General features: G+C 44.9%; 1 protein-coding gene across 3 annotated transcripts in view; it reads left to right on the forward strand.

Annotated features, from left to right (window-relative positions):
- VPS9D1 (VPS9 domain containing 1) overlaps positions 1 to 22,012 on the forward strand; it is a 77,651-nt gene that overhangs the window by 48,650 nt on the left and 6,989 nt on the right. For all 3 annotated transcript variants that reach the window (XM_033943422.1, XM_033943423.1, XM_033943421.1), the window contains 5 exons: positions 5,947 to 6,032; positions 6,795 to 7,261; positions 9,256 to 9,382; positions 17,152 to 17,357; positions 21,857 to 21,941. In XM_033943422.1, coding sequence (XP_033799313.1) covers positions 5,947 to 6,032; positions 6,795 to 7,261; positions 9,256 to 9,382; positions 17,152 to 17,357; positions 21,857 to 21,941 — 971 coding nt within the window. The remainder of the gene's footprint in view (positions 1 to 5,946; positions 6,033 to 6,794; positions 7,262 to 9,255; positions 9,383 to 17,151; positions 17,358 to 21,856; positions 21,942 to 22,012) is intronic.

A 22,012-nucleotide genomic window follows, 5' to 3' on the forward strand; every position in this document is an offset into this window, starting at 1 on the left:
GCCTTTCTCAAAGCTGCCAAATTATCCAGACCCAGGAGGGGGAGATGTCAGAATTACAAGCATAGCCTGATGCATTATTGAACCTGCAGTGGATAGGATCAGGGACTACAATTCCCATGTTGCACTAGGACTACCAGGAAAGGGATTGGGACTTGTATACTGCCTTTTTGTAGATATACAACCACACTCAAAGCGGTTTACATACAGGTACTTTAAGCGTTTTCCCTGTCTGTCCCGGTGGGCTCACAATCTATCTAATGGACCTGGAGCAGTGGAGGATTAAGTGACTTGCCCAGGGTCACAAGGAGCAGCGCGGGATTTGCTGAGGCTATAGCGCTGACCACTGCACCACACTCTCCTGAAACTTGGCAGCTCAGCCTTCTTGTAGCAGAGCATAATAGCACAAAAGGGCTCCAACTTATTGGGAAGATAGTGGGAAACAAGAAAAGTGAAGGCAGAAGGCCTGGGATGCACCATTGAGAAGATTCAGTGATGTATGCAATGTCAGTGGGTGTGAAGCTCTTTGGTTTCCTTTTGGTATGAGCTTAAGAACATAATTGAACAAAGTGTGCTTCCGTCCTGGAACTTTGGGTGGGGGAGAAAAAGTAAGTCAAGGTTGAGTTATGCGTTTTCGATTGTATGACTCTAAAGCTAGATGTATGTTGAATTGTCAGCCACTTTGGTAAATAAATACACTGGAGTGGACAGCAGGGCATGACTCATTTCAAACATTTTGGGGGGGGGGAGGAGAAAAAGATGGTGCCGTTATGTTAAAACAACTAGAAATGAAGAAAAGTATAGAATTTGTCCAAAACCAAAAACTATTATAGACCAGAACACAGACCCGATCCTACCAAGAGTGTGAACTCTTCCCCCCCTGCAATCCACTATGAAGATCGACTGTCGGCCCCGGGCGGCTTTCCCGCAGAGGAGAGAATCCTGCATTCATCATGGGCCTCATCTGGGGCAGCCTCCTTGGAGCGGCTGGGGCACGGGCAGTATGTCTGGGAGGGAATGCATGGATGGGAGAACATCGCAGGGGAGGAGACATAGACATCCTGGGACTGTCGGCCAAGTCTCTTCCCTGAAGAAGCCCTTTTTCTGGAAACTAAAATCTTGTTAAAATGTTTATTTTATTTTTATTTTTCCTCTAACTCTACTTTTCACTTCTCTATTACCCTCCAGGTACTTTAGTTAGATTGTGAGCCTTCGGGACAGTAAGGGAATTTTTCAAGTACCTTTCTTATTTCTAATCTTAATGTATATTTTCTGTAAACCGCTTAGAACCTAACGGATGTAGCGGTATATAAGAAATAAATTACATTACATTACATTACATTACCAGAGGACAGTTGTATTAGACTACCAGACCTCAAATACCCAATGGTTTCTCGTGCCCTTACTGGGGTGGTAAATTCATCATTGGTCTTGGTAAGGGCACAAAAGATAAGTGCGTCCCTAATGCACATTATATTTATTAAAGCTTGATAGCATAAAAATTTAGATTAATTCTTACAGCACAAGCACTTTACCAAGACCAATGATGAATCTACCACCCCAGTAAGAGCATGAAAAACCACTGGGTATTTGAGGTCTGGTAGTCTAATACAACTGTCCTCTGGTCTATAATAGTCGTTATGTTAAAAGCAATCCAAAGAACTGGCAGAACAACATATACTAACCACTTTTTCTCAGGACAGAATAGACTCCAGATTTAGTTAGTTCTTAGTTCTTAAGGCTCAGTTATGCTCTCATTGCCATGAGCTTTACACACCCACCTCCTCATAAGTCTAGTTTAAATATTTATCAATACTTAGTCTCCCCATAACCCTTATTAAGCTTTAAGGAGTAAATAGAGACAATAACTTATCTTTTTTACGCCTTCTGTCCGTTGGCCAGGGGGACTAAATCCGACATGTTTCAAGTTTTATTTAAAATTTGATATACTGCTTAAAAAAATTGTCTAAGCGGTTCACAGAATTATAATTATTAAAATCAAGGGGAAAACTGAAGACGAAAGGATTAAGGGTGAAATACAAATTTGTTAAAGGAAAGGAGACCATAAAAGGCTCAGCCCATGAGGCAGGGGGAATGCTCTTCCTTTGACTTGCGCTCAAATTATTATTGATCATAGGCGTCTTTAAAAACAAGAAACAGCTTTCTCAAGGATTTCCCCTGTGAAAATGATAGAAATTAGTAATTATAGCTTTTTAAACTTAACTTTACTCTCGGCGTAAAAGTGATTGTCTTTATTTACTCCTTAAAGCTTAATACGGGTTGTGGTGAAGTGTTTGATATCATAAGCCTTATTGTATCGAACACTTCACCACAAAGGCCTTTTTTCTAGAGGAGGTAACTTACCCCCATGCAGTTTCCCACCTTTGGAGTCCAACTGTTGGCTGGTGGGGGAGGGGTTCTGAGGCTTTTTCCTACCTCATGGGATTTTTTGGCCTAGGTGCTAGATCTTTGGTTTTTGAACATTGTCACTGCAAATTTTCTCTTGGAAGCCCAGTAAGCTTATCATGTGTTTAAGTATGCTGTGGTGTTTTTGAGGGGGTGGTATTATTTGTTGTGTGAACCTCATATACTTCTGTTGTCAGTACTCTAAATATGTCCCATCTTGCACTGTTTCCTCATTTTATAAAAGCCCTTTTATGCATGTAAATCAGCATTTTACTCCAATATGTTTCTGTCTGTATACCCTGTGTGGTGTTGGGGTGGTTTATAGAAGATTTGAGGCTCTGGAGCTCCAGTCACCAACAGTATACATGTGTTGGATGGATGTAAATTAAAGAACTAAGGCTGGTATTGGTCAGACTTGCACGGTCTGTGTTCCATATATGGTGATTCGGTTAGGGTGGGCTGGGTTGGGCATCAACGGGAACTCCACTAATATGGAACAGGAGGATGTTACTGGCCAGTCTTTACGGTAGATGTCCTGCAAACAACGGGACGGTTGGATAGGCTGGAGTGAGCTAGGACGGCAATTTCAGCATCTGGAACCCAGGGCAATACCAGACTTTACAGTCTACGGTAGAGAGTTGCGCGGGGACAGAAATCCCACCCGTCCCCGCCAAAATCCCACCCATCCCCACCCGTCCCCGTGAGGAATCCCTCCGTCCCCACCCGTCCCCGTGAGGAATCCCTCCGTCCCCACCCGTCCCCGCGAGGAATCCCCTCCGTCCCCACCCGTCCCCGCGAGGAATCCCCTCCGTCCCCACCCGTCCCCGCGAGGAATCCCCTCCGTCACCATCCTTCCCTATAAACTTCAGAAATAGTTATTTTATTTAATTATGCTACTGAATTAAAGGCTCTGGTAGAGACCCATTTACAAATAAGCAAAGAGACTATTAATTTGGAAATATTAATTGGGAAGAATACATACTTTGTAAATGGGTTTCTACCAGAACCTCTAATGTAAATATAAAATATAAATACTCAGCTGATGAGAACCCACAAACTGTCAGCTGAGGACTTCCTTTGCAGTTGGCCTGGGGTCCCTTTTGCCAAGCTTGGCAGGCAGCAGTAGCGTCCCTGAGTCACAGATGCTGGCACCTCAGTGGCTCATGGATGCTGCCAGCGACTGCTGCGCTTGGTGGAGGGGAGTTCTGACCATCTCTAGAGGAGGTCCTCTGCTGGCGGTGCTTGGGGATCCCCACCAGTCACAGCAAGGGCCAACAAGTACTTCAACACTGTAGAAATAAAACCAGAAATGCATTTCCTTTTCTTTTGAACACAAAACAAAGATATCTGCCATATACATTTCCCAAGGCAGATGACTCTATGCAATGTCACCTCGGTAACAAAATACAAAAATAGACAAATACACCCCCTCCCTTTTTACTAAACCACAATAGTAGGTTTTAGCACAGGGAGTTACGCTGAATGCCTCGCGCTGCTCTCAATGCTCATAGGCTCCCTGCGCTAAAAAACAATATTGCAGTTTAGTAAAAGGGAGCCATAGTGCAAAATATAGACAGCAGATATAAATTCTCAAAACAGACACATTTTGATCACTAAATTGAAAATAAAATCATTTTTCCTATCTTTGCTGTTTGGTGATTTCATGAGTCTCTGGTTGCACTTTCTTCTTCTGACTGTGCATCCAATCTTTCTTCCTTTCTTTCAGCCTCCTGTATGTTTCCTCTCCTCCAGACCTCATTCTCTCCCCCAACTTTTTCTTTCTGTCTCCCTGTTCCCCCTTCTTTCTGTCTCTCTGTCTGCCCCCTTTCTTTCTTTCTCCGTGCCCTCCCCCAAGCCACTCGGTTTGCTGCCACCGCCATCGGGGAATAGTCCCCAAGCCACCGCTGTCCCAAGCTTTCCCTGCAGAAGCGTCGCGCTGACCAGCATTCCGCTCCCTGACGTCAATTCTGACGTAGGAGAGGAAGTTCCGGGCCAACAAGGCATTTCTCCTCATTCCATCCAGCCTGAGCCCCATCTCTCCTTGATCCAGCATTTCCCTTCTGTGTCTGTCAGAATTACCATTCCACCTATTTTCCAGCATCACCCTTCTTTGTGTCCATCTCACCTATATCCCTATCTCACCACTTTTTCAGAATCTTCATTTGTCTCTGTCCTTGTCTTTACCCCATATTCACCATTTGCCCTTTCAATGTCTTTATCTCCCCCCCCCACACACACACTTTTTCAGCATTACTTCTATGTCTCTATTTCACCTCCTCTTCATGTCCCCTCTGTATCTCTATCCTTATTCAGAAGGTCCTGCTTACCCTTTCTCTTCTTTGTGTCACTATCTCCATTTTCAGCTTTCCCCCCTTTTCCTTTGTTACTGCACCCTGTAGCCAGAATCTTTCCACCCTCTCTCCACTCCGGCCCAGCCCAGTATGAAATATTTCCTTTTGTTTCTCTCCCCTCTCTCTTCTCCTCCCTCACCCACGAGTCCTGCATCTGGCCCTCTCCCTTCTACCTGCACCTGGCAACACCCCCCTGCTCCGCGGCTCTCTTAAGCAACTCGTCAGCAGCGGTGATCAAGACAAGCTGCCGACATCGAGGCCTTCCCTCTACGAGTCCCACCTTTGTGGAAAAAGGAAGTTGAAACAAGCGGGACTCGCAGAGGGTAGGCCCCGACGCCAGAAGCTTGTGTCGATCGTTGCTGCTGAGTTGCCGAAGAGAGCCGCAGGTAGAAGGGAGAGGGAGATAGGAAGGCTGTAGAAGCTCCGGAGCATGACACCGAACCCGGCCAGGATGATTTCTTTTTCAGGCTGCTGCTGCCATCCCCCACCCGAAATGACAAAAAACAGCCTAATGCCCGCGTCGGGAAATAGCCATGCTGAGCAGTGAGCTCAGCACGTACACAGATGAAAGCCTTGCTTGCTGATTGGTCCGGCGGCACGGTGGGGCGGGGCCGCCGGACCAATCAGCAAGCAAGGCTTTCATCTGTGTACGTGCTGAGCTCACTGCTCAACATGGCTATTTCCCGACGCGACGCCAGACTTGTAAGCTGCATGCTTGCATCGCCAGAATTTAGGTAGGTTGTTTTCATCCCCGTGGGAGTCCCGTGGGCAAGGGGGCGTCCCCGTGGGAGTCCCGTGGGTCAGGGGGGCATCCCCGTGGGAGTCCCGTGGGCCAGGGGGTGTCCCCGTGGGAGTCCCGTGGGCCAGGGGGGGAACCCGCGGGATCCCCGCGGGACCCGCGGGATCCCCGCGATCCCCGTTCCCGTGCAGACCTCTAGTCTACGGCCCAGAAATATCAAAGAAGAGACAAGTTAATCTAATCATGGGCAGACTGGATGGACTTTATCTGCCGTCATTTACTATGTTGGTGGAGGGGTATTTGCATGTACACATTTATCATGGGTAAGGGATAGGCGGGGGGTCAGAACTGCGTATGTTCATGATGAGGATGGGGTTAACATTTTGTGTGCTGGGCTAAATGACTGGAGATTTGCAGAGCGATATTGACATTCCTTTATGTTTTATACTTCAGGAGTGGCCCAAACTTTGGAAAGCCAAGATAAAGAAAAGTCCAAATGATTTGTCTCTGGTTACTGAACTGGTCTTTCATATCCTCAGGTAATAGAGGAAGAGATTCCCTAGAATCTCTCCCCAAACTGTTAGTTGCAGCCAATCGGCAGTAAAATGAGGTCGGGGACCATAGGAGGCAACTGTTCAAAATGATCACTGTTACTATCATTTCTATGGTGCTGTACTTCACAACACAGAAGAGACGGTCCCTGCTCTAAAGAGCTTACAATCTAGTCAAGACAGACAAACAGACAAGAAGGTGCATCAATACACAGTGCTCAGGTGGGGGAATTACAGAGGGATATTGGTGTTTAGCATCATGTTCTTCTGTTCTGCTGCTAACGTTAAATGTAGGTGGAATTTCTGTGCAATTTTGCTATGAAAATTACGTGTTCTGTAAGCAAAATTTGAGTATATTTGAGATACCATATAATTTACAGTATATAGATATAGGGATCGACTTGGGCTGCCATTAAGATCTGTTTCTTTACTATTGCCCCTAGTTATTAGTAACTAGGTCTGACTTGAGTTAGTGGTGATATAATCAGTCTTAATGGTTGGTAACTTCCTCCCTTAGTGTTACCACCTCTAGAAAGATGATGGTGCGACAGCTTCCCTTAGACAGATACAGTATATTCTTATTAATTACAGAAATTGGATGGGGGCTCATAATGTGATTGGACATAACTTAGGAGTTCTGATCTAGCAAGCAGGGTCATTTACTTTCTAGACTCACTGACTCTAATTATCTGGCTTGGCCTCGTTGCATCTATTTCTAACTCTCCAAATATGATTTTAATTTTGCTGCAGTTTCCCTGATCATCCCATCTCCCAACTCTTGAAGACTCTTCAGCGTCAAATCTACAACAAGTTGTACCCAGTCATCAACAATCACATTCTGGACTCTGAGACATCTACTGACCCTTTTCCCCGCTCAAGTAGTAGTGAAGGGCTACTGAAGCCGACCCCAGTGGGGCAGCGATTGACTACCTCCCAGAGCCTGCAGTGCATGCCGTCTCTCCAGGAGAAAAGTACAAGCACCTCAAAGAATAAGCGCTACAGCCTATCTACTGATCCCGTCCTTGAAGACTCAGGTAGCCAGGAAGGAGTGATAGAAGAAAAGGAGGAACGAGACATTGAGAGCTCCTTTGAGGATCTCGAGCAGTTCATGGTTCCAGTAGATTGCCTGACAGAGATCCAGAAGGGCTTAGAGGGTCCAAGGATAACCCTGCATGAGCATCTGAAGTCCATCGTGAAAGACGTGCACAACTCTCTAGGTCAGTTTCATGAGGACTCATTGTGAAGCTGTGGGGAAGGGTCACAAGGACCATGGATACGATTGCAGGGAAACAAGTTATAAAAGTTAGACCACCACAAAAGCAGGTTGCATCAGGAGTATTAAATTATATATGGAAGCCAGTCCTCAAAGGATTCTATGGGGATGCGTCTATAAAGGGTGCCAAGATACAGCGTGCTGAGCACTAAGGGCCCGATTTCTATAAATGGTGCCTAAAACTTAAGTGCCAAGTAGCGTGACTCTTAGATGCGATTCTGTAAAAGTTCTGGACTCATCTGAGGGACAATAATTTTTCATTTTTTTCTGTCTTGCCTGAATTTTTCTTTCCTTTAGTCCCAACAGATCAGTCCAGAAACTTAATCAACTTCTTTTATCTTTTTATTTCCTTTAAACAGTTTGTTCTATTTCTTTAATCCCTTAAAAAAAAAAAATAGCCTGCAGCTACAGTATATGTTACCTCCTCCTTTCATGATGGACCTATAGCTGCTGGGATTTGTATTCTTTGGTGACAATACCTGAATCCTTCACTTACTGAGTGATAAAAAAGGCCTCCTCAATTTGATCAACATGGATTTTCCTTTACAATTCCTCCTGTTTCACTTGTTCTTTATTTAAGAACATAAGAGTTGCCAAACTGGGACAAACCAAAGGTCCATCAAGCCTAGTATCCTGTTTCTAACAGTGGCCTATCCAGGTCACAAGTATCCGGCAAGATCCCAAACAGTAAAATAGATTTTATGATGCTTATCCTAGGAATAATCAGTATATTTTCCCAAGTTCATCTTAATAATGGCTTATGGACTTTTCTTTTAGAGTACTGTCTAGTCAGGTGCATAATTTAGTGATTCTGGGAATTAAAGATATGACATCAATGATAAAGTGGCTTTGGGATGGTTCTAGCTCTTTGGAATGGTCTGCTAGTAGGAATGAAAGTGGTACCAGTATCTACGGTTTTGTTCTTTGCTGAAGATGAAATTATTTATGGTTATTGGGGAAGGGAAGAATGATTAGGTAAGGGCTTGTGAGATGGGTAAAATGTTGGAAACAGATTTGGGGGTTGAGATGCGTTTGTGAGTCAGATGGATAATTATTTTAATATACAATGTATGTTAAAATCTGTAATCTTTGTAGTTTATAAGGCTGAACAGGTGAAATAGAATTTTGTTATACAAACATAGGAATCTGTACTCTAGGTGAATATCCTCTGGTCGCAAACTCTCAATCACATATTTCAACTTCTCCTTCCTCACCAGTGGAGTATAGTGCCCTCTTCAGTTTTTCCTTGTGCAAGCGAACTGAGATGTGTTCTGATCTGCTCCATTTTGTGAGGCTTACGTGCCTAGAGGTCCCCAGTTTGAGGCGATGGTCTGCAGCTTGTGGGGCAACCCCCAGGTGGACCTATTGAGTCAGTCTGCTCTGTGTATTTTGGAATCTCGGGGACCGTTCCCCAGGGAGCTAGCTCGGCTTCTGATTTATCAGAGGCTTGTGAAGGCTGTGGAGCCCTTGTGTTAGTCCCTTTGGGCTTCAGGGAGCCGGCGTGAGGATTTGTTGGGTTTAGTTCACAGATAGTACCAGTACAACGAACATCCTGAAGATCTCCAGCTTTGGATCAGTTCTGACAGACAATGAGGCAGAAAGGTCCCCATACAGTCAAGCTGCAGAAAAAGCTGACACAGGCAGGTACAAACAGCTCAGTGAGTACAGCCCATTATTTCCTATGGGGAAAATCAGGGGGGTCTGAAAATTTGGACTTTAAAGGTTTCTGGTGCCAGAGATAGGGGGTTCCTACCTCCAAAACCCCTTGACATCCTTCTGCAACAGTTTGCAATCAGAGGATATTCACCTCGAGTATAGACTCCTATGTGTATTAACATAAATAAGATTATTAATCTTCCAGTGTTTGAAATGAAATACATGACTGTACATATAAGCACTGGTTTGGAAGCAAATAGTCGTGCCTTTTTCTCTCTCTAGACAAACTGCTCTCACTTACTTTGCTGGCTTTTGATATTTCGGACACCGTTTCCAAGGATCAGTGCCTGGAGTGCATCGAAGAGATGTTTTTCCCTCTCATCTGGCCACCATTACTGGCTCTGTACAGGTATGAGTACTGTAGGGCACTAGATCTTGGTATGAATCAAAGATGAGGCACATATGTACCTTAAGCTCAGGAATCAGGAGCTGAACTTGGCACCCCATATCCAGGTAGAGGTCAGTGTGATGACTCATAGTTTTAGTTCATCCTGTGTAATTCTCTCAGACTTGCTCCTCTGGAGGGACTGTGAATTGAGTGTTTCAGCACTAATTTTCAGCTCAGCAGTGGCGTACCTAGTATGTTTGATACCCGGGGCTGATCATTTTTAACACCCCCTCCTCCATATGAAAAAAATGTATTTTTAGTAATAATCCAAGAATTGCACAACAAAGGTGCAACTAGGAAAGGCTGGATCTTAAACACTGCACTAGAACAACACCCATCGTGAAACTAAACGAACCAAATTAGAGCAGATCGATCCTGCACAGTCAGTGCTAACAAAACCATATCTTTTTCATACACTCGGAACACAGATACACACTCACCCAGTATGGAATAAGTAATCATAAACTAAAAATAGAGATATGGAGACAAAAGTTAAACTGAACTGCCAAGAAGCCAGACTCTGTATGCAATGCAATACCACAAAAACAGCGATGCATGTTCCCTAATACTGTGCAAAATATGAAGACAACAGATGCAAATTTGAAAAAAAAAACTGACAAATAACAATCACCACTTCACAAATTAACAAATAGAAATAAAACAAAAAAATGGGAAATAACACCATTTTATTGGACTAATACATTTTTCAATTAGTTTTCAGAGGCCAAAACCACCTTCCTCAGGTCAGTACAATAGCCTGTCCTGACCCGAGGAAGGGGATTTTGGCCTCCAATAGTTAGTCAAAAATATATTAAAATTAGTCCAATAAAAAGATCACCTTATTTCCATTTTCTGTTTATAATCATTTCTTAAGCACCTTATATATGTTAGCATGTAAACCACATAGAAACATAGAAAGATGACGGCAGATAAGGGCTACAGCCCATCAAGTCTGCCCACACTATTTACCCACCCTCTTAAGTCTACTGACCCCCTAAGTATAATTGTAATTATACTGTCACTCTACTGACCCGCTCATTCAAGTCCATACCCTAGTGACCCTATCCCTTGGCATGACCCTCGTAGGGATCCCACATAGGTATCCCATTTGTTCTTGAAGTCTGGGATGCTGCGTGCCTCGACCACCTGCACTGGAAGCTTGTTCCAATGCTCATTCACTCTCTCTGTGAAGAAGTACTTCCTGGCATCTCCACGAAACTTCCCTCCCCTGAGTTTGAGCGGATGTCCTCTTGTGGTCGAGGGTCCCTTGAGAAGAAAGATATCATCTTCCACCTCGACCCGTCCTATGATGTACTTAAATGTCTCAATCATGTCTCCCCTCTCCCTATGCTCTTCGAGAGTGTAGAGCTGCAATTTGCTCAGTCTTTCATCGTACGTGAGACCCTTTAGCCCCGAGACCATCCTGGTGGCCATCCGCTGAACCGATTCAACTCTGAGCACATCCTTACGGTAATGTGGCCTCCAGAATTTCACACAGTATTCCAGATGAGGTCTTACCATGGCTCTGTACAATGGCATCATGACTTCAGGCTTCCTGTTGACGAAGCTTCTCTTGATACAACCTATCATCTGCCGTGCTTTAGATGAAGCCTTCTCCACTTGAGTGGCTGCTTTCATGTCAGCACTGATGATTACTCCTAAGTCTCATTCTGCCGTAGTCCTGGTTAAAGTTTCTCCATTCAGGGTGTAAGTTCTACAAGGATTTCCGTTACCGAGATGCATGACCTTACATTTCTTGGCATTGAAGCCCAGCTGCCAGATCGAGGACCAACCTTCTAAAGTATGCAGGTCTTGCTCCATAGCATCCTGTAGATTATAGCCGTTTACTATATTACACAGTTTGGCGTCATCAGCGAATAAGGTTACCTTGCCTTGAAGCCCTTGAGTCAGATCCCCAATGAATATGTTGAAGAGGAGTGGGCCCAGGACTGAACCCTGTGGCACTCTGCTAGTCACCTCCGACATTTTAGAGAGGGTACCGTTAACCACCACCCTCTGAAGTCTGCCACTAAGCCAATCTTTAACCCATGCAGTTAGTCTCTCCTAATCCCATCGATTTCATCTTGTTCAGCAGCCTGCGGTGTGGGACGCTGTCAAACGCTTTGCTGAAGTCCAGGTACATGACGTCTAAGGACTCTCCTGAATCCAGTCTTCTTATTACCCAGTCAAAGAAGCTGATAAGATTGGACTGGCATGACCTACCCTTGGTGAATCCATGTTGACTGGGATCCCAGAGATTTCCCTCGTTCAGGATCGTATCTAATTTATACTTAATTAGTGTTTCCATGAGTTTACACACTATTGAGGTGAGGCTTACCGGTCTATAATTCGCAGCCTCAGCCTTACAACCCTTTTTATGTAGAGGAACGACGTTGGCTGTTTTCCAGTCCAACGGAACTTTCCCCGTACTTAGTGAGAGATTGAAGAGCACTGCCAACGGTTCCGCCAGAACATCTCTCAATTCTCTGAGCACTCTTGGGTGTAAATTGTCCGATCCCATGGCCTTGTTTACCTTTAGCCTTGCCAGTTCGTTGTAGACGTCCCCAGGTGTGAACTCAAAATTCTGAAACGGGTCATCCACGTCTTGTTTTACCTTAAACTGTGGTCTGTGTCCCGGTGCTTTGCAGGTGAAGACTGAGCAGAAATATTCATTTAGTAGTTCTGCTTTTTCTGAATCCGCCACCGCGTAGTTTCCGTCCGGTTGTCTAAGGCGTACTATACCGTCTGAGTTCCTTTTCCTATCACTGATATACCTAAAGAAGGATTTCTTAAGTACCTTTACCCCGATCCTTAGCGAGGCCACCTTCCCACTCAGTATTCACTCATAGTGGGCGGCTTTATGCCTCAAATCGTCACTGGATCGCTCAATCTTTTTTTGGTTTTTATGTGATTTTTAATTTTTTCTCTCATGGAGTGTAATGGTCTGTTCAGAATGGAATATTATTTATGAGGGAGCGATAACCTTGAAGAAACTGTTGGTAATACATGGGTGAAACATGTTGGTTTATCTCCCCCCCATTGAATTATGACCATAAGCTAAGTACAAATAATGAAATTTAAATGTTATAGAGCACTGTTCCTCAACTGCCGGTCCGTGGACCGGTGCCGGTCCACAGAAAATTCCTGCCGGTCCGCGCAGGGCCAGCGAGATTGACAGCTGCAATTTCCTGCCGGTCCGCACAGGGCCGGCAAGATCGAGCTAAAGTCTGCGCAGGGTTGGGGAGACATGGAGAGCCTCCAACAGTGGCTTTCTCCCCTCCCAGCAGCTGTCGGTACTTACCAGCGCAGCAATTCAGGAAGGCAGCCTTGGGGCTTTTGCTGAGTCACGGCCGCCTCTGATGATACAACTTCCTCTTTCCTCAGAGGTGGCGCGACCCATCAAAAGACCCAAAGCTGCCTTCCTGAATCGCTGTACTGGTACATACTGACAGCTGCTTGGAGGGGAGAAAGCCACTGTTGGAGGCTGAGAAGCTGCTGGGCAAGGGAAAAAAAAGTGACTGCTGCTACTGGACCTGGAGGGAAGGAGAAGGAGAGATGCTGCTGGGAGGGGAGAAGGGAAAGGAAAGGGAAGAGAGTTACTGCTGGACAGGGGGAGGAGGGAAGGGAGAAGGAAACAGCTGGCAGGGAGATTAGAGGAGGGGAAGGGGAGAGACAGCAATGAGATGGGAAGGGGAGTCAGCAGAGAAATTGAGAGGGACAAAGATGCTAGATCTGGTGTAGGAGAGATAAAAATGAAGAGAGCAGTGAAGCTGGAATGAATCCTGTAAAAAGGAGAGAGGGAGCATAGGCTGGATGGAAAGGGGAGAGGGGCATAGAAAGAAGACAAATACCATATGGAAGGGGGAGAGGTCAAACAGTAGATGGAAGGGGCAGATGCTGGAAGGAAGAGAGTGAAAAGAAGATGAAAGCAGAAACTAGAGACAACAAAAGGTAGAAACAAATAATTTTATTTCTATTTTGTGATTAGAATATATCAGATTTGAAATATATATCCTGCTAGAGCTGGTGTTAGACATAACTGGGGACTGCAAAGTCCAGGTAGTGGCTTAGGGCTCTCTCTGACCAGGGGGGCAGTTGCCCTAGTTGCATTTCTCTAACCCTATTCCTGCTATGTGTGACTGCGGTATTCTGTTAGCATGATATTTCTGTAATAATTTGGCTTGTTCAGTTTTCTTGATAGTAGAGGGGATATATGTGAAAGGGAGGGGAGACAGGGGTTTTGTTGATCATTGCTCTGTATTTTTTGTATTTATAAAATGACAATTGTACAGAATATTGTTTCTTTTTATACTTTTAAAAAAATACATTCAATATAAAATCATAACTGAGGCTTGTGCAGATGGGATCAGATGGTTTGTGAGGACCGAGCTCGCAGAGACGGGGCGGAAAAGGGTTTTTTAAATTTCAGTCCTAGGGGGAGAAAGCCTCGCATGGCTTTTCGTTACTTGTTGGACTCTTGGTCAAGGGGCGGCATGGGGGTTCCTGATTTGAAGAAATACAATCAGGCTTGCTTGCTTTGTTACTTGGGGGATTGGATCTTGGAGCAACACACCTACACTTGTTTAGATTATGAATTTGCCTTCTACCATCCTTGGCATCTGTCGTCTTTGTTACATGCTCCTCGATTTTCTCTCCCATCCCACTTGCGATCGAGTCTTCTGCTGGGTTCTCTGCGTGATTGTTGGAGAGTTTTGGTGCTTGGCCTGGGGGGGAACCCGGAAGTGTCTGATTTGTTACCCCTTCAAGGAAACCTTCAGTTCTTACCTGGCCGGATGTCTGCATCCTTTAGACGCTGGACTCGGTTGGGCTTCACTGTGTTGGAGCACGTCCTTCCCCCGGAGGGCACGCTTTCATCTTGGCGCACTTTTCGGCTTTGCGATGGGATTCGCAGCACTGATTTTTTTGCTTACTTACAATTAGATCATTATGTGCATTCTTTGGCGGTGGAGGGTCTGCAATTGGGTTAGGGTGGTAAGCTTCGTGCCTTTTTTGCTCCCTTCTCGGAGGATGGCCTCTCGGTCTCGGCGTTACATCAAGCGCTACATGCTGTTGCCCCGCCTTGGTTGTGGGATTCCCTGTGTGCTCGTTGGGCTCCGGACTTGGGCATATGGCCCACGGATCTGGATGTGGCCTGTCTTATTAAGCGTATTCCGACCCTTTCTGTTTCAGCTGAACTCCGGGAGTATAATTTTGAGGTGTTACATCGTGCTTATTTTACGCGAGTCCAACTTTTTCACTCGGGTTTAGCAGAATCTCTGCAATGTGAGAAATGTTCATGTGCTCCTAAGTCCTTTTTCCATGCCTTTTGGAACTGTTCTGTGGTCCGAGCCTTCTGGAGACGGGTGATTCGTTACTTGGAGCTTTTGTTGGGCCGCTCTATACCTCTTATTCTGGCGGGTTTTTGTTGGATAAATATGAGGCTTTTCGTTTTCCCCCGGGGGTGGGTCGGTTATTTTTGCGGAAGGCTGGCTTAGTGGCTAAGAAGATTATTTTGGGGGAATGGGTTTCGGATCGGGCTCCTGCTTGGCGTAACTGCTTGCATGCTCTGATGCTGCTTGAGAGGGGTCGAGTGCGTCATTCTTTGCGTCATTCAAAATTTTTTATGGCAGGTATGGGGTCTTTATATTTACTCTCTGTTCCCTCGTGCCTGCAGTTTGATTCTTAATACTTTGCCTAGTTGATTCCTGAGTGGTAAGGGGTTCACGGCCTTGGGGTGGCCTCCTCCTGGCTTTTCTCCACCTCCCCCTTTTTTTTTTTTTTTTCCTTACTTTTTGTTCCTTTCTCTTTTCTTTTTTTCCCTTTTCTCTTTCTTCCTCAGGAGGTTCATTTTCTGATTCTTTGGGGCTCATCAGAGTCCAGGGCCCTGAATGTTCTGCTTCTGCTTAGTGCCTGTTCTGTCCTCCCACCTTGGATGTGCTGGATGGGGTTTCTGTTTTGTTGGGTTTTTTATCTTCTCTTTCTCTGTTCTTGTTGTTGGGGGAAGGGGGGGGGTTGGGAGATGGGGGGGGTGTTCTGGGGCTTGGGATATACGGCCTTTAGTGCACCCGTGTATTCTTTGTTGTACTCATTGTCTTTTTTGCCTCTGATGTGCTCCGTCAACCATTTGTTTCCAGTACACATGTCAACCAGACTGCGGGTGATAAGCTCTGTACTTTTTCGTTTGTATGTTTGACCTTCTTTAATAAAAAACAGATTTATACTAAATTTCAGTCCTAGTAATTTGCCGGTCCACAAAATAATTTTTTTTTTCCCGCCAGTCCATAGGTGTAAAAAGATTGAAGAACACATAGAAACAAAGAAACATAGAAAGTGACGGCAGATAAGGGCCATGGCCCATCTAGTCTGCCCACCAATGACCCTCCCTTACCTTTCTCTGTGAAGAGATCCCAAGTGTCGATCCCATTTAGTCTTAAAATCAGGCACACTACTGGCCTCAATTACCTGTAGTGGAAGACTATTCCATCGATCAACCACCCTCTCGGTGAAGAAGTATTTCCTAGTGTCGCTATGCAATTTCCCACCCCTGATTTTCCACGGATGCCCTCTTGTTGCCATGGGACCTTTGAAAAAGAAGATATCCTCCTCCACCTCGATACGACCCGTGAGGTATTTGAACGTCTCGATCATGTCTCCCCTCTCTCTGCGTTCCTCGAGTGTGTAAAGCTGCAATTTATCCAGCCGTTCTTCATACGGGAGATCCCTGAGTCCTGAGACCATCCGGGTAATAGTATAGAGCATAAATATAACGGAAGAGTGATTGATAAGAATGAAAAGAAAAGAAACAAACGAGAGAAAAAATTAAAAATCACATAAAAACCAAAAAAAGATTGAGCGATCCAGTGACGATTTGAGGCATAAAGCCGCCCACTATGAGTGAATACTGAGTGGGAAGGTGGCCTCGCTGAGGATCGGAGTAAAGGTACTTAAGAAAAATATATATAAAGGAGGTGTTACGATATGTAGTTTACATGCTAACCTATATAAGGTGCTTGAGAAATTATTGCCTCTTTTCTGAATACTAGATAAGATTAGTGCCATAGGACAAATCAATATAATCATTTATCAACACAACCAGAATACTACTTTATCCTAAAGCAAAAGTAATTTTTTTTCCTACCTTTGACACCTCTGGTTTCTGATTCCTCATCTTCTCTTCACACTCTTCCTTCCTTCCAGTGTGTACCCTCTCTTTCCCTTTTTTCTGCCCCTTTCATCCAGCATCTGCCCTCTTCCCCCTTCCATATGGCATCTGCCTCTTTCTATGCCCCTTTCATAAACTGCCTTTCCCCCTTCCATCCAGCCTGTGCCCCATTCTCTCCTTTTTACATGATTAATTCCAGCTTCACCCCTCTCTCCCTTTTTATCTCTCCTCTCTCTATCTCCACCCACCCCTCCCCATGATCTGGCATCTCCGTCTCCTTTCCTTTCCTTCCCTCCCCTCCTTTCCCCTTGGTCTAGCATCTCTGTCTCCTTCTCCCTCCCTTCCTCCACTTAGGCAGGAGCCATACCATAGGTTTTGCATCTCTGTCTCTCTTCTCTCTTTCTTTCACTGACACTGCCAGCGGCCCGAACATTGCAGGCTGCAGCGTGGGGAAGGAACTGGAGCACTCCTTTTATAATCTGCATCCTTGGTATGCCACTGGCTATCAGGCTGGCTTTTGTTCTGAAAATCTCTTTAATGTTCTTTGTATCTGTTGTCTCTTTATCAGGAGAATTTACAGGTGCAGGGAGGTGTCCATACTGAAGAGCACAGAACTTTACAAGAATGCTCCCCCATCTACCTTTGGTGTGGCACCAAATCTGTTCCCCCAGACTGCTCTGGCACTGACCAACTGCTACCCATACAAGGCTGCAGTGGAAGAGCTGAGACTCCTCACTTTGGAGCAGTGCCCCCAGAAGAAGCTGGAGTGTATTGGTAATGCACACTGTTTACCTTATTCATCTGCCCCTTATACAGAGGGACTCATGTACTCTAAATGGGTTCCGTTACTTTATCCATCATCTTACTTTAGGTGCAGGAGTGATATGTGCTCAGCACGAATTCTGTTAACAGCAGTTGTACAACAGCCATTATAAAATAATAGTGTAAATTCACATTTACATACCTAAACAGTGAGCACTTACACTAGCTCAGTGGCAAGTGTGTGATTGCACCTAACTACTGCCCAGTCGTGCCCTCCTTGAAGGTGTACGTTCTGGAATTTCAGCGTACAACTTATACAGTATCAACACAACTGCAAATTGTCAATTATAGTGTGTGATTTTTCGTTAACACCAATTATCGGCTAATTATTACATTGTTATGATTGTTGCAGTTTTCCAGATCTCACCTTGTCTGGGTAGGTAAAATCTGGAACAAATTAGGATAAAAACTTGTATTGAAAAATCTTGAACTATAACCCTTAACCTATATATTATGTATGATTAATCTGTAACCGGTTCTGAGCTCTTTGAAGAGGACGGGATAGAAAACGAATTAATTAAATAAACAAACAATCATATGACCCAGATTTATACCAGAGAATGCTGAGGAAAGTAAGATCCTGTTTCCATCAAAAACATTTTGCTGTTCTTGTCCAGTCCATCATCCTCTCCAGGCTGGACTACTGCAATTCTATCTTCATCAGCCTAACGAAGAAAAACCTCCACAAACTCCAACGGATTCAAAATGCCGCGGCCAAACTCATCTTTGCAAAAAGTAAATTCGACCACGTCACACCGCTCCTTTCCAAGCTCCATTGGCTCCCGATGATTCCCAGAGTTCACTTCAAATGCATCTGCCTAACTTTCAAGATCCTCCACGGCATCCTCCCTCCATTAATTCCTCTTTCTTGGAATTCCTCAAATCTTAATACCACCAGACCTATCCAAAAATCGAAATTATCCTTCCCCTCACTAAAAGACATTTCCCACCCTGGAAAACTGGGGACTTCCCTCCTCTTCCGATTCATCGAGCTCTGGAACGGCCTTGCCTCCCCTCTCCGGAACCTGAGTGCTCTCCAACCCTTCCGCAAGCGTCTGAAAACCTGGCTTTTCTCAAAAACCTAACTATCCCCACCTCCGACATCCTAGCTCGCTAACACTCTTCCTTCTCCGATCTTCACCCAACCCTTCCTTGGAATTCCTTTCTCTTTATAATTCCTGTAAACCGTGCCGAGCTCCACAAAAGCGGAGATGGTGCGGTATATAAACCCAAGATTTAGTTTAGTTTAGTTTCTCCACCCTACAGGAAAAGAAACCAATTGATTTTCCCGCCAAAATTCAAATTTGTGACCAACTGACTTTCCTGCCTCACTACTACTACTTACTCACTTCAAGCCCCAGCCAATCAGGCTTGAGGACCCAAACTGCAGACCTCACCGCATACCCTGAAGAAAGCCACAGCATGATGGCTGAAATGACAGTTCTACCTAGCGACGTGGCGAGACCTGGAAAAACTGCAAGAATCACGCTACCAGCGGCGGAAGCCTAAGAAAACAAATTGTTATGCTCACATTTGACCTTATATTTGCACTTTAGTTGGAAATTTGGGCGTGCAACTTTGTAGAATTAAGGGGAGAGTATGTACATTTGCTCCTTCACACATCCTTTTAGACAGAGGCTCCCGTGTTTCATCTCCTGTGTATCTGCGTCTTGTTGGGAAAACAAAGGCTAGGCCAGCTTTGTAGCAATCGGTGTTGTCTGGAATGTGGGTGTGTGGTGGGGGAGGAGATGGAGCAGAGCAGTAAGAGGTGCTTAGAAGAGGAGAACCAGCAGAAGAGAGACAGTAATTTCTTAGTGCAGGTCAACGGTAAGAATTCACTTAGAATATTTACAGGAGTTTCAAATCCACACAGGCAGGAGCCATACCATAGGTTTTGCACCAGTTCTCCTTTGGAAATTCCCCCAAATAAACACCAGCAGAGGTAGTTTCTCTGGCAAAAACAATGTGCACAGTTTGGGTAATGCAAAGTTACCCTGGCCAGACCTCAGCCCATGAGCGCCTCCATGGAAGTGATGGTAAAGGTAAGCGTCTTCTACCTTCATATAGGGTGGCCAGCTTTTAAAAAGCCCTTTCGTTAATGTTCTCACCAAACCAATCCAGAACCTGTGGCTGATGCCCTTCGACCAGCGGATGGAGACAGAAAAAAAAGAAATCCTGCATACTTCACCTGAATAGGGGAATTCTGCAGCCAGTGGATGGAGATGGTGAGGGGCAGACCATGTAGCTCATGGACTGGTTATTGAAGCAGCTCCTAACTCAGTTGGAGAACTAGGCATCAGTTGAGCAGGGGAGTTCCACACTTGAGGTTTTCAGCTCCAAATTTAATTTGATCATAGAAACATAGAAAGATGACGGCAGAAAAGGGCTATAGCCCATCTAGTCTGCCCACTCTACTGACCCCCCCCATTAAGTCTGAGTGCTAATGTCCTAGTTCCTTATCTCGACCCTCGTAAGGATCCCACGTGGATGTCCCATTTATTCTTAAAGTCAAGCACGCTGGAGCAGGGATTATTTTTTTTTTTTTAATTGTTTATAAGTTTTCAAATTACATACCAAGTAATCACTTGTAAAGATATGACTTATAACAAGTATAAATCTCAATCAAACCTTTAGGTAATTAATAATTAAGAAAATTATTTTCAAGTAACCCTACTCAAGTCCTCAAAATATGGATCCAAGATTACGAATTAGCGAGCAAAGGAAAATTATATAGCAAGATAAATTACAGACGAACTGAGATATGAGCAGTTTATATAGAGTATAGAGCTGTTGGTTTCTCTTTATCCAGTCGAGACAACGCCAGAAAAGCAGTTAACTGGTGAGGTTCAAAGAAGACATATTTAACTGAACGGTGGCAAATAATACACTTGCCTTAGATAGAACGTCACCCCAAGTGAAGTGACTCCAGATTTCAATAGAAGAAATTCTCGACGACGTTCTTGAGTTTCTCTAGAGAGGTCAGGAAACATTTGAGTTTTGCATCCAATAAATTCTTTCTGTTTGTTTTTAAAGAGAAGTCTCAATAATCATATCTTATCAATTGCAAGAGCTACAGTCAAAATCATTGTATCTCTCTATCTGATGTTTCTAAAATTTTAGAGACATTCAGTGGTGCCTGGTTCGGTGTTTTTGACTGCAATTGAGCCCCATCTTTATTTGGCAAGAAATAAACTTGAGTAAATGGTGGTATAGTTTCTTCTGAAACTTGCAAAATTACTATCAGGTATCTCCTGAGCATTTCCCTAGGAGTAACCATAGTTAGTTTAGGAAAGATGGAGCAGGGATAATACTCGGGAATCTGAGTTCTTCTTCCCTTTTGCACCATTGTTCTTTTTTCCTTTTCCTGAAAGAGGTTGCTTATTCTCATCCCAAAACATCAGAAGAGCTCTGCAGGATTTGTTTCAGGTGGGAATATGCACCCATTCCATCTCCTTGCTTTAGCTACCCCAAGAGAGCTTGGGTTAGAGACTGAGGGCCGGATTCTCAAAACGGTTTAGCGTGCCAGTATTTTTCCAGCCAACTATCAGAACAGTTCACTGTGGTCTTTTCTGAGCTACTTAGCAGTCTCCGACTCTGCATGCAAATGTAGTACAACGAGATCATTAATATTAAAATGGTAGTAAAATGGTCTCATGAATATATAAAGGAGCACTCCGGATGATTTTCGATCATTGCTGGGTGATTCCCTAACCTCGTTGTGCCACATTTGCAGGCAACACTTTCCAGCAGGGTCTGAGTTGTTGTAGCCTTTCTGGCTGTACTTGACAGCTCAGACCCCCCCCAACACGCAAATTAAACAAAAAAGAGACCCCTAAATCAAAAAACAGTAGTAAGGATGCCCACTCCCTCCTACCTTCAGGGATCCCTGACACCCCCCATAACTTTAAATCGAAGGATGCCAGGAGGGATGCCCACTCCCTCTACCCCCCCCCAACAACCCCCTGCACCTTTAAATCAAAGGTGACAGGAGGGATGCCCACTCTCTTCCATTGCTGGGGTCCCCATTCCACTCCCCCCGACACCTTTAAATGGAAGGACGTCAGGAGGGGTACCTACTCCCTCCCTCCTGCTGCTGGAGTCTCTGCCCTCCCTGACAACTCCTCCCCCTGCACCTTTAAATTCAAAGATGGCAGGAAGAATGCCCACTTCCTCCCGCCACCAGGGCCCCTAACCACCACCTTTAGGACAAAGGCCAGCTGGAAGGATGCCTACTCCCTCCAGCTGGTAGGCCCACCTCTTCAAAATGGTGGGCCTTCCCCTTCCTGGTGCAACCTGGAATGCACTGGAGAGGGACCTAAGGCTCTGATTGGCCCAGTCACCTAAGGCCTCTCCCAATCAGAGCCTTAGGCCCCTCCCTAGCGAGTAGTTTGAGTTGGAAATGTTTACAGTGGCTTGTATTCTGTGACTGATTGAATGTTTTGTGATTCCAGTGAAGACACTGCGTGTAATCTGCGAGTGTGCGGAGGAATACAGCAACACGGAAGAATTGAAAGCCCAGCCGAACTCCGCTGCAATGTAAGTCTGGCACTTCTGCTCACGTTGCTGTTAGTCTTTAGCCAAGAGATTTTTGGAACAAGATGAGCAAG

The sequence above is a fragment of the Geotrypetes seraphini genome, chromosome 4 (assembly GCF_902459505.1).
Source record: "Geotrypetes seraphini chromosome 4, aGeoSer1.1, whole genome shotgun sequence".
Lineage (NCBI taxonomy): Eukaryota > Metazoa > Chordata > Amphibia > Gymnophiona > Dermophiidae > Geotrypetes > Geotrypetes seraphini.